Genomic DNA, 12,764 nt, shown 5'->3' with positions numbered 1-12,764 from the left:
TTATTTTCAAGTTTTGTCACTTTTTCGTGTTATTCATGTTTTTGTGTTTTTTCGTGATTTTGCGTTTTTTGTGTTTGTGTTTTTCACATTTTTTTCTTTATTTTTGTGTTTTGTAACGTTTCCACGTTATTCGTATTTTCTGTGTTTTCATATTTTTCGTCTTTTTCCCGTTTTTTTCCATTTATCACGTCTTTTTTAGGATATAAATTATGAATTTGTCAAAATTTATAGGATTTAAGAAATTGATTAGGAAGTAATTTTGGAAATGAATGATAATATTGGTTAGGAATAGCTATTCCTAGGTTGAATAAAGGAATCCTTATTCTTTCATTTAAGGAATACACATTCTATGGAATAACTATTCCATACAAAAAAAAAAGTTGAACCAAATGTTGGAATATTAATTTTTCAAGAATAGCTATTCTATTCTCTTTCTATTCCATGAACCAAACGAGCCCTTAGAGTCAGAGACAAAGCAAAAGAATGAACTGAGACCCAGGCAGAGGTGTCACATCCGTGTCTTTAATTGTAGCTATTATAGCCTAATATTAGAGTTATTTATCGATTGGAGAATTAATTGGGTATTATGGATATAGTTTAAAGGTTCATTTGATGTCTCTAAGAGTAAAATTTAAAGGTTTGATGAGAAGTTGTAAATGAAATAAGAGTTTGGGAGTATTACAAGTAAAAGTCTCCAAATTCCTAGAATTAAAGATGTATTTTTCATTTTTATATGATATTGGTTTAACCTAATTTAAATTTTTCATTACTAATATATATATGTCATATTATAATAGTGGAAATATGATGCGTCTTTTAAATAGATGACATTGATATTTGTAAGGAGATGTGTCATGTATAAATTTAATAAAAAAAAAGAAGTGGCATACTTCAAACTTTCTAAAACATGTGTCATGTCAAAAATTCATAAAATAGAAAATGTGGCATGCATGACATGCATTCTATTTCAAAATCTTACACCTATCATTTTGCATGTTATCCATGTGTAATTATTTTAGAAAAGTTTGACTAGTAGTTATATGAACCATTCTTTATAAATATACATATATAAGTGTTATGATTGATTTTTAGGGGAAAAAAGGGTTTTATAAAAAAAAATGATCATTAAGTATAAAAAGAAAAGTTTTGGGTTTATATCAAGAGAGAGACAAAAAGTTCTGGATGATTTTAAAAGAAAAATATTTGAATTTTATATACGTTGGAATTCTTATGATAAAATGCTTTTTGTTCAAAACCAAAATGATTTATTAAATGAATTTCAAATAAATCAAATTGAGATTTCATTTTAGTTTTATAACTTTTAAAGGCAAGAACAATGAAGTTTATATATTAGAAAATGAATTTGATGTGAATAGTTTTTGGATTGAGAAAGTTTTAGTTGAGAATATTACAATAATGATTTTTATATATCCATCTAGAGTAATCCGGATCGGTGGTTTTATATTTGAAGTTCATGTTCAGTGAGGGACATGGTTTGTGTACACAGTTGAAAGACCTATCGGGTATGGCAAAGAAGTGTTGAGTAAGACCATGCGGGTTAGGCAAAATAATGAGATATCTCGATTATATTATATTATGAGGATTGATATATACATGGATTATCTCTCGGATGGATACGATTTGCGAAATATTTATTGAGATACAGTTTATGAAGTATTTATCGAATACGATTTATGAAGTATTTATCGAAATACGGTTTATAAAGTGTTTATTGATTGCGGTTGATTTTAGTAAATGGTTAATTGCAAACCTATTTATTTTGTATAGTTGTGATTTTAACCAAATAAATAAATATACGGTTATTTGAACATGAGTTTTGATATTAAGTATTTTAATACAGTGATTACGTTTTGACTATGTGTGATATATTGAGAAATAAGCTTATAGCAAGCTTGATGTTTTATGTTGCAAATTTGGTTAAAAGTATCATTTGAGTATTTTATTATGATTTAATCCATCAAAAGTTTATTTTCAAAAATATGAATTTCATATGATCCATTTTGAAAATTTAAATATATATATACTTATTTTGAGTATAAGTACTTTATGTAATAGATATTTGCTTACTGAGATTTTTGTCTCACCTTTTTAAATGTTTTAATCTTTTAGGTGAGAAAGAACAATGTATAGGTGAAGTTACTGGTTGATAGACAATGTTGAAGTGTCAAGTCATCGATTTTGTCTTTGGTTAGGACATTTGCCTCTCATTTGGAGATTTAATTGTATTGGATAATATTTTAGGATTTGAATGTAGTGGAAATATGGATTTATTTTATAATATATCTAAGAGAAATTCTTGAAAAGTGTGATATTTATGATATTTGGATAATTTAGAGACCAATAAGTGTTGAAAGTGATCTATTTATTTCACGCCCAATGCCGATTGAGATCGTCCAGGGGTCGAGTGTGACAAGAGGGGTTAGGTTAAACTACTTCTTAGCTAAAGGCATCAACAATTGTATTAGTGGAACGATTAACATGAGTAATACAAAAGCTTACATATCGAGTAGACAAACAACGACACGAAGCCAGGATAGCACCCACTTCCGAAAGATCAACCACTTTCGACTAAAACTTGTCCATTATACTTTTGCATTTAATTCGACCCAAACGTTGGAAATACTGCTTTCAAGAATCCAACTTAGTGTCACGGGGCCAACTCTAGGTCAGGCCAAAACCATGTGTGGCGCCACGACTTTTTCCAAGTCTCGGTCAGCCAACTCCTACTGAATGGTCTCCATGTGGTTAAAACTCGTCCTAAAATGGACACGCATTGTGGGCTCGATCCGCCCACAGTGTCCATAGAGTTCCCTTCTATGGAGATATCTGCCTTTCTTGATGAAGGACGTATGCCCGACTCTCATGTTCCTAATGGACGAGGGTGGATTGCTTAATCCAGTTTATTGATTACCAATGACATGACATGAGAGCTCTTTAAGGAAATTTGTTGACTACCTACAAAGAAGTAAAATCAAAGAAGTGTTGTGTAGTCGTATATGCTATGATGTTTAAGCCAATTTGTTTAAGAGATAAAAAGAATTATGAGTGAATGTAACAAATTAGTTTTAAAAAAATGCCTCTTGTATCACCATTATGATTAGTCTATGGAAATAGTTATCTTATATAAGAACCATAATTGGACTATACATGCAGATTCTTGAATAAAATTTACATGGTTTTATGTTTTTGTAGATCTATATATGGTTTTCTTTGTTACAAAACATATATTATGTTGCATCGTTAGCTATTGTAGGTTGACTTTGACAAATTTAACCGATAACGACCTGAAAATAAAAAAAAAATAAAGAATTAGAGCAGTTTAGTATCATATTTATTATGGAACCACATTTTTTATTTTTTAAAATCATTATTTTGGAGTTTTCTCTTTCTAAATATTAACTTTCTTTCTTCTCAAAAACACGTCTCAAACCTAAAAGGTTGAAGAATTAAAATGGTGTTTGATTGCTCCTTTTTCACCTCTGTTTGCCTTTTCACTTTAAAAATAAGAGTTTTAGGTGTTTAATTACACTTTCTGTTTGCCATTTGTAGCTAAAAAATAACTTTTTATAAAAGTAGAAAATCTATGCATTTTTAAATAGGAAAAACACCAACCCAAACGAGTCCTAAAATAGCTTAAAATATCATTTAATTCTTAAAAAAAAACCATTGTGACCCAAAATATCTATTGGTACCAACCACAGTTTTTGTTGTAACAAAAAAATACAAAAACATAAAACCACTAGAGTTTTATTGGAAATTAAACTATTTATTATTAAACGTTATAAAACACATGATCTACCCAGAAATGCTTTACAAATGCTTGAAACCACATTTTTCGTTTTTAAGTTTTTCCCTATATTTTATTTGGGAAAATACAATTCGTAAAATGAAATCCTGTATAATTTCAATTATGGTGTTAACATGGTAAGAAAAAGTGCCTGATATTATTGCAGATTCTAAAATCTTTCATGCAATTAAGCTAAAGCTTTGTGAATTTTCTTTCTGCTGTGTTTTCCTCTCTCTCTCTCATCTAATCCATTTCCTATTACTACTGTGTTCTATTTTGCTGTTGGTTTTTTCTCTGCAAAAGTAAGTGATGAAAAAACAAAAAGAGCAAAATTTGAGGCATCCAAAACTGGATTATACCACTAGAAACAAGTGGGATAAGCATTGTCCAAAGTTTCTCTCTACAAACATAAACCTGCCTTAACCTAAACTCTAATTTATTGCACATCATTTAACAAATATCGACTTGACTCGACTCGTCCACTCCGTGGAATTATTATCATCTTCAACCTCTACCACCTTATTTTTGTTTTCCCCTATCAAGTATGCCAACCATGTAGGAATTTTCTCCCATTATGTTTTAGGTGATGATTTACTTCCATGCCTTGACCTACCAAGATTAGGTTGTAGAGGTTGATCAACTCCATTTCATTCTCCTGATTTTCTCTTACTGCTTGTCGAATGAAGCAGCAGCAGTGTGCAGAGCAGTGTCAACCATTTCCTTTCATGATTGTCGATCTGCTCTTACTGACTCTTGACCTTAAGGATTTTTCGGGCTTGCCATCTTAATTAAAAGTCTGGCATGCCACTTGATCTTGATGAATACTCTGTCACCAGCTTTAGGAACATGGATGATTTATCCTCTAACAACCGCATGGGTACGTCAAACTCTGCAACTCGACCTGTGAAAGAGCGAAGAACGATTAGTTTTTCGTGAGAAACCTTCATTTCATAGTAATGCTATATGCTGTAGTTAAATAAAGTGGTAGTTAAATACGCACCATCGCTAAGTACCAAAACGAGATCACTGTCAATGACAGTTGGAATACGATGCGCAATTGTGCAAACAGTGCAATTCTTGAACTCTGTCCGAATAATCTTCTGAATGAGATTGTCTGTAGCAGTATCAACTGATGCTGTTGCTTCATCTAGCACCAGAATTCTTGCCTGCTTGAGCAAAGCCCGACCCAAGGAAACAAGTTGCCTTTGCCCTACACTCCAATTATCCCCGTTTTCTAAAACTGCAAATTGTACATTCAAGTATGGAACAATAAGTTAGTTAAAAAAAAACTCACTCACTCTCGAGATTATGAGGGTGAAGAAAACATTAATACCATATTGTCCAATCTGCTTGTTACATACCCGGTGAATCAAGCTTTTGATCTTTCTGACGGACTACTTCCCCTAGCTGACATTTATCAAGGGCCTGTTACAAGTAGTTCATTCTTAGCACACGAGCAGATAACATTCCATACAGCAAGAAATTGTTTCATTGGTCAAAAAAATTGGCGTATTGTATTAAGAACTGGGAGGTGGGAAATAAGCATTTAATAGCAACAATCTTTGAAGCATCTAATTCAGAAAAGTTGAAATGATTGATTTGGAAAAGATATTAGCATTAATTTGTTTCCGACTACATGAATTGCCGACTCTACTACACAGATCCTCCCAAATTTAGATATCAATTTTAACTTTGGTTCAAATCATAACTAGGAGTCTAGAATCAATTCTTTTGTTCCAAAATTTAAAATTCAGGCCACTAACATATGCACATAAAATAAAATAAAAAGAACATAAGCAAAAAGGAAACCTTCCAAATGTCTTGATCTGAGTGCTCTTCAAGGGGATCGAGATTCCCCCTAATTGTGCCTTCAAATAGGGTAGGATCCTGGGGTATGATACTCAGACGGCTACGAAGATCATGTAGGCCAATTGTAGATACATCAATGTTGTCTATGATGATTTTCCCTTCAACAGGTTCAATCAATCGAAATAGTGCTTGAATCAATGTGGATTTACCACTACCAGTTCTCCCTACTATTCCAATTTTCGTTCCTCCGGGAAAGCTGCATGACACCCCATGAAGCACCATAGGAAGATTATCACCATAACGAACCTTCAGAAAAGCACCAGAGTTTTTATTATTTTGTATAAATAAGAATCAGCAGGGTGGATGCACATGTGTGGAGGAATAACAAGCTTACCTTCAAATCAATCAGATCAATTGTCCCATTCTCTGGCCAGGAGCATGGAGGGCGGACATCCTCAATAATTGATGGAGCTTCACTAGTTATTTGGCTGTATTGATAGATCCTTTCTATGGAAATAATCTTGTTTTCAAGTTTGCAAAAGCTAAGTATCCACCGTGATAGGCGAGCATTTAAATTAAGGCCATAAGTTACAGCAAGGCCCGCCATGCCTGTATAGAACAAACAACTATGCTCAGCAAAAGCATGAATTCACATATTAAGTAGGTCTTTTTGTTGTGTAACTTTTTTATCTAACTCAAAAAGTTTACCACCATAACAATTATCAACATAAAAAATTGACAACACCAAGATACATGTCAAGTAATGCAGATTAGTGTAAGCTTACTTGGATCAATACTTCCATGGGGAAAGCTAACAAGTAAAATCATGCAGAAAGCGAACACGAAGGTCGAAAGTAATTCCATACGTAAGCATAGCCATTCAATTGCTGCAAGACTGCAGAAGAATGGACGAGCAAAGCAATCAAGAAGATAAAGATTCCTCTTCATGAACCTTTTCTCCTGTCCAAAGCCTCTTATTGTAGCTGCTCCAGCAATTGACTCGCCAAAAAGATTGATGATAGGAGATTTCTGAATACTAACAATGCGAACCAGTTCTCTTGATGAAGCCATGTAGTATTTCTGCAAATTGACATATAATAGTTAGTTGACATGTTTTCATTTCCATTCAGCCATATTAGCAGATTTTCAAGTCCTTAAGTTGGAAATTCATGTCTAAAGGAATGTAGATGGACCAGTTCAAATTACATGGCACAAATACAGCGGTTTCAAATTCTGATAGCATTCGTTCCAAAAAAATCAGTTTCAGTATGCAATTTACACTAGGGTCAAGGCTAAAAGAAGTGCTTTCAAGTCTAAAATAAATAAATTAAGACACTTGAATGGGGTAATGACTCAATTGACTGAGTCAAATAGGAACACTCAACCAACTTTCCACATGAACGTGTAGCCTGTTTTTGCATCGCTGATGTATATACCATTGTGAAGAGAACCTTATTAAAGATCTTAAGGGTTGAAAGAAATTGAAGAACTTCTTAGAGATAGATTCCATAACTTTGGAGGCTTAAAAATTGCCCAAAAAGACACTTTCAACTACTTTTTCAACAAAATCTAAAGATAGATAATAGTTATATGATATTCTCATATAGAGGCACGTGCAAATACAAGGCAGGACACAAATAATATCACACACTGCAGCCAACATCTAAAGCAGAAAAAAGTTTACCTGCCAATCAAAATCCAAAGCAACTAAACAACAAGCATAAAGAAGCACTACTTTCACTTTATATCTTTCATTTGTGAACCAAGTCAAACATTTTTAAGGAACATTAATCAATCACCTGCATCCACAAGCAAGCAACAGCCATAGGAACGACAAGAAGCAAAACTTGCCAGGTAACTTCAGTCATCACGCCAACAATTCCAATAAGCTGTATAGTTGTTGAAGCAAAGCCACCAAGTCTAAAGGGAATGTCAAGATCCACAACACTTTGATCTATAGACACCTGTAAGGTCCTACAAAATCAGTAGTACACAAGAAAAGAAGACTATAGCATATGCAAAATACACACACATACTTGCAGCTTGCAAATGTTTCCAGTAAAGAGAGATGCTTACACGATTCAGGATTCTTCCAGCTGGAGTAGAGTCAAAGAAAGACATTGGTGCTCTGAACACACTTCTAAGCATCTTCAAAAACAATTTCTGTGCAGCCGCCAGGCCAAATGTAGCAACTAGAACAGCCCTCACGAATATAAAACATGAGCTTCCAAAAGCAAGACCCATATAAACACCAAGAAGGACCATGGGTCCCACCCTAGGTTGATCTCCTTCAGTTTGGGGATTTGCCCAAGCCATCCACCAGTTACTGGCTATTTGAAGAAATTGAAATAATGTTTGTGCAAGGATAATTAGCGGGATCAATGAGCCTTTATATGCTGCAGCCATATACGACAAGTATACCTTCATGTTGACTCTTCCTCTCACCCTTTCCTCTTCCTGAACAAGTTGTTTTTTTCTCGAACGCTTCGCTTTCTTTTTCTCTTTGATTGCTTTCTGATCTGAAGATGATGCACCATCTTGAACTTCCTTTGCCAAACTGTCAACATTACTTCCAGATGAATCACATTTTTCGTGTAATGCAATAGTCACATCAGGCAAATTGTCATCTGATGAGTGACATGGAATATCCATAGCTTCAATTGCTTCGTGGTGAGCTGAGACCAAAGTCTTGAAATCAGTTCCTGCTTGTAAAAGATCATCGTATTTTCCTGCCTGTATAATCCGACCTTCCTTAAGAACCTGAAGATACAGAAGACAATAACAATTACAACCACCAAGCCTTCATCCTAATATGGAATATAATATCAGTATATTTATTTAGGAAAAGGAAATCCATACACAGATAAGCCATCTGTGGAACATTCACTTTTTGACATAAGAAAATACAGCTCCTTAAGTTGATGGAGATTAATATTTTTCTATATATAAACATGCATTAAACCTTTAACTATTATCATCAACAATTATTATAGCAGAAGTTTTTAAATAGAAAGAATCAACAAATTAAGAGAAAATCAGAGCTTGTTAGACAGAGAGGAATAAAATGCAACCAAAAGTTAACGTATGCAATTACAGATAATTGACAGCTATGAATTGCGGTTAAAAAATTAATAGAAAGATTCTCCTCATTCACTCACATGATCGGCATACAGCCCCAAGATTTTCCTGTCACTGAATGAGCAATACATAAATGTAAAATATAAAAAGAAATCTCATACCAGTATTATATCAGCAGTAGGTAAAAATTCAACTTGATGGGTCACAAAAACCACTGTCTTGCTTGCTAGTGCTGTCAATATGTATTCCTGCAATTCCACATCATATGGTCAGCAAAATTATACTTACATTTTTAACAGAAAACTTGGACATATATTAAGTCTAACCTTGAACAACTCTGAACCAGTGTGAGCATCAACTGCACTGAAGGGATCATCAAGTAAATAAATGTCTGCATCTTGATACAGAGCTCTTGCAAGTTGTACACGTTGCTTCTGGCCACCACTCAAATTTATACCTCTATCACCAATGATGGTCTGATCACCATGTGAGAAAAGCTCCAAGTCTTTTTTTAGTGAACAGGCATGGATAACATTTTTGTACTTTGCTTTGTCCATTGGGCTTCCAAAAAGAATGTTTTCTTCTATATTTCCAGATTGTATCCAGGCAGATTGGGAGACGTAAGCAGCTGTACCACAAATTTTTACCTGGGTAAAGAAAAACAAACACAGAGAAAATTGTCAAAAGATGAGAAAAGAATTCATCGTAGACGACAAAAAGTAAATAAAGACTAGATAAATATTTCCAAATATAGATCCATAAACAAACATACTTCACCAGAGATTTTGGGGATCTCTCCAAGGATACAGGAAAGAAAGCTTGATTTCCCTGAGCCAACCACGCCACAAACAGCTACACGCATTCCTCTCTGTACCTTCATTTGAATGCCTGATAAAGTAGGCCTAGAAGAAGTAGGGTCCCAGCAAAATTCACCATCTTTGATTTCTATGGACAGGTTTGTCATTCCTCGTGGCAGAGCAATAGTTGCATCTCCCTGCAAGTCTTCCTCTTGTAAGAATCCAGAAATTCGATCAAGAGAAACTTTCGTCTGCGCCATCATTGAAACCAAATCAGGGAAGTTTCTGAGCGGTTCTTGTAGGATTCTGAAAGTGGCCAGAGCAGAAAGGACACTTCCTGCTGTGAGTTGAGCACCCAATAATATGGAAGTACCAAAAGTGACAGCTGAAACAAATATAGGAGAGCTCCAGAAAATGAATGTAATAAATGCTTGTGAATAGAGGGCTTTTCGGAGCCACCTGAACTCCACAAAACGCATTTCTTCCAGCTTCACTCGATACCTGTCCTCCCAAGCTTGTAACTTGAGAATCCTCATATTCCTCAAACATTCGGAAGTTTTCCTCATTCTATCATCCTTGGCAGCCATTAATTTGTCTTGATACTCTTCTTGAACCTTAGCCAGTGGTACAGTAACAATGATGGAAAATATGGTTGCAATTAAAGTTGCAACAGAAGCAATTCCGACATTCTTATACAAAATTACAAGAGCAAGAATTATTTGCAGAGGAAGCATCCATATGTCATGTAGATACCACGAGTAGTCCCCAACTCTTTGAACATCAACTGCCATGTAATTTACAATTTCTCCACTAGTGTGACTTTGCTTAGACAAGCTTGATATCCTAAGCCCTTTTCGGTACACCATTGCTGTCAAAGCTGACCTCACATGCATTCCCAAAATGTCAACACCAAGATACCATTGCCGAGTTGTTAAGGTCTCCACAAGCTTAGCTGAGAAGAATATCCCAGCAAGAATATATCCCTCATGAGGGAAAGTCTCCTTTCCCCCTAAATATTCGACAAAGTAACTAATCATGTATGGACCAACATATGAAACAAGAGTATTTATCAAGGCAAATATGGCATTGCAGGCTGCTTCCTTCCAAAATGACTTAAGAATTGCCCAAGCTAAAGAAGGCTGTTTTGAAGGATTTTCTGCCTTCAATTTCTCCCAATTAGAATTCAAAACTTTATAATTAGTCTTGGCTCGATCTTTAGGAGCAAGAAGAGGAATGTCCTTAAGTTCAAGTGGTCTCTTTGCACCAGTAGAAAGAAGTGGGTTTAACCATGAAAGAGTGACCAAGCTAAATAGCCCAGCATCAGAGTATGGAGTGACCTTAAGACATCCTGACTCCTCTTCAAGAAGCAATGGCTCTTGAAGATCAGAATTCCTACAAACTTGTATTCCAGTTATACCCCTAATAGCTACAAAACATAGAAAACCTAGGGCCGGAGTTGCAGCAAAATTGACCACAACATGAGAACTCAAATGCTTAACACCTTCGATCACAAAACTTCTCCCATCAACATACAAAGTACATATACAAATTAAAAATGAGAAGAACCACCAAACCCTCAACAAGTGTGGGAATCTCTCAGAAGCCTTAAATTTACAATGAAGAGCTGAAAAGCTCAACACGAACCAAGCTAAAACTTGTACAGAAGGTAAACAGATGATAGACCAGTCCACAACTTTCCCCTTAACAGCCTCTCTAATCAAAGTTATTCCATCAAAACCCAACACCAAAAATTGCAAAAACAGAACATAGAAACAACAAAACAGGACCAACTTAAACCCAGAGCCGATTGTAATAACTGGAACCTCTCCATCAGTACTACTTCGTCTAATTGGGCTTGAATTAGCAACTGAGTTATCATCCTTAAGCAACCTAATTCTACCAACACAAACAAAAATTTGCCTGACAGAAATTATGAAGAGAAAGACCAGAAAAAGCGTTAAATTGATGCAGATTGAGGCCAATTCCAATACGGGCAGGCCCTGAATTGCCTTTGAAACCGAGACTGAATTAAGCAAGAAGGCCGAGGCGATACCCATTAATTATTGAAAATGGTGAGTTGGAGATTGAAAAGAGTGAGTCGGTGGTGAGATGGTGTTTTAATAATAGTTAATAATAAACAGCAGGAGAGATCAAATCGTGCAAAGCAGGGCATTTCATCATCCGGGTAAAATCAACGGAGAGTATAGCTCTTTGGAGATAGAATCTGCAGACACATTGCACATGGAAACAAACAACCAATTTTTTATCAACACGGAAAACGAAAAGACAAAGAACGCGAGCGAGCGAGAGATAGAAAGATAATATAGAGAGAAGAAATTCAAATTGCTTTGTGTTTGTTTTTCTTTTTTATCTCTATATTTATCTCCAGAGAAAATGAATACACAACCGGACAAAGAGACGGACGCAAAATCTCAAAATCTGGAACAACCCACTTGGGAAAACACCAAAATACGCATAAAAACTGACCTCGGAAATCGTAATTTGATGAGCCGGTGGCGATTGCCGAGGTTTGTGATTGAAAGCTACCCTTTTTTTTTACCCCACAACGCCAAAGCTCCTCTCTGCTCTTCTTCTTCTTCTTCCTCCTCTACTCCCACAATGAGCTTATTAGAGCATAAAAGCAGAAGAATTACAATTGAAAAGAAGAGAAAAAGAGGCAGACAGATCTCTCCGTCTCTGTTTAAATATGAATAGAAGTTTTTGGCTTTTTGCCTTAGCTTTGGGTGGTTGGAGGCTATGGCGAAATGGGCAGTGAAAATTTTATATGTATTGGATTAAATCTATGGTTTTCACTTTGTATATACAGTGCTACTATATAGCACAGAGATACATATACATCCATGTGTACAGTTGTGAAGAAGAGGGATTAGGAAATATTATATTTTTTTATTTAATATATTTTTATTTGGTAATCATAGGAATATTATTATTAATCACATGTGTGGTACAATGTAGTTAGTAGTATGATGTGATCTTGATGATTTTAGAATGTTTTTACAATTAAATATGTTTCTTATTTCATTAGCTCTGTTTGGTTCAGCGGTTAGCTAATAGCTATTGCAATTGCTGTTAGTTGTTACGGTTGTTGTTAGCTGTTTGCAGTTTTATTAGCTGTTTAATTACTAATGTTTGGTAAAATTATATTGAACTGTTGTTGTTCGGATTTAAAATGTCTAAAATGGACATGTTTTAAATTAATTAACGATGAAATTATAAAAGGAAAAATGTGAAAAATGTCTATAACGTTTACA

General features: G+C 34.8%; 1 protein-coding gene across 3 annotated transcripts; it reads right to left on the bottom strand.

Annotated features, from left to right (window-relative positions):
* Window positions 1–4,115: 4,115 nt before the first annotated feature.
* On the bottom strand, window positions 4,116–12,297 carry LOC136229956 (ABC transporter C family member 5). 3 transcript variants are annotated; one of them, XM_066018837.1, is made up of 12 exons: window positions 11,980–12,295; window positions 9,468–11,716; window positions 9,022–9,342; window positions 8,857–8,943; window positions 7,694–8,377; window positions 7,417–7,581; window positions 6,403–6,697; window positions 6,012–6,226; window positions 5,618–5,923; window positions 5,170–5,233; window positions 4,809–5,048; window positions 4,116–4,709 (listed from the first exon to the last, which is right to left on the bottom strand). In XM_066018837.1, exons 2-12 carry the CDS (start codon window positions 11,547–11,549, stop codon window positions 4,597–4,599), a joined length of 4,572 nt encoding a protein of 1,523 aa, XP_065874909.1. In that variant the 5' UTR covers window positions 11,550–11,716; window positions 11,980–12,295; the 3' UTR covers window positions 4,116–4,596. The 3 variants fall into 3 exon arrangements, with proteins under 3 accessions (XP_065874909.1, XP_065874908.1, XP_065874910.1); XM_066018836.1 differs by having other exon boundaries at window positions 9,468–12,295; XM_066018838.1 differs by lacking the exon at window positions 4,116–4,709 and having other exon boundaries at window positions 4,909–5,048; window positions 5,142–5,233; window positions 9,468–12,297.
* Between the last annotated feature and the right edge of the window lie 467 nt (window positions 12,298–12,764).

The sequence above is a fragment of the Euphorbia lathyris genome, chromosome 5 (genome assembly GCF_963576675.1).
Source record: "Euphorbia lathyris chromosome 5, ddEupLath1.1, whole genome shotgun sequence".
Lineage (NCBI taxonomy): Eukaryota > Viridiplantae > Streptophyta > Magnoliopsida > Malpighiales > Euphorbiaceae > Euphorbia > Euphorbia lathyris.
Note: the sequence above shows the minus strand (reverse complement) of the source record. Positions and strands in the feature narration are given on the sequence as shown.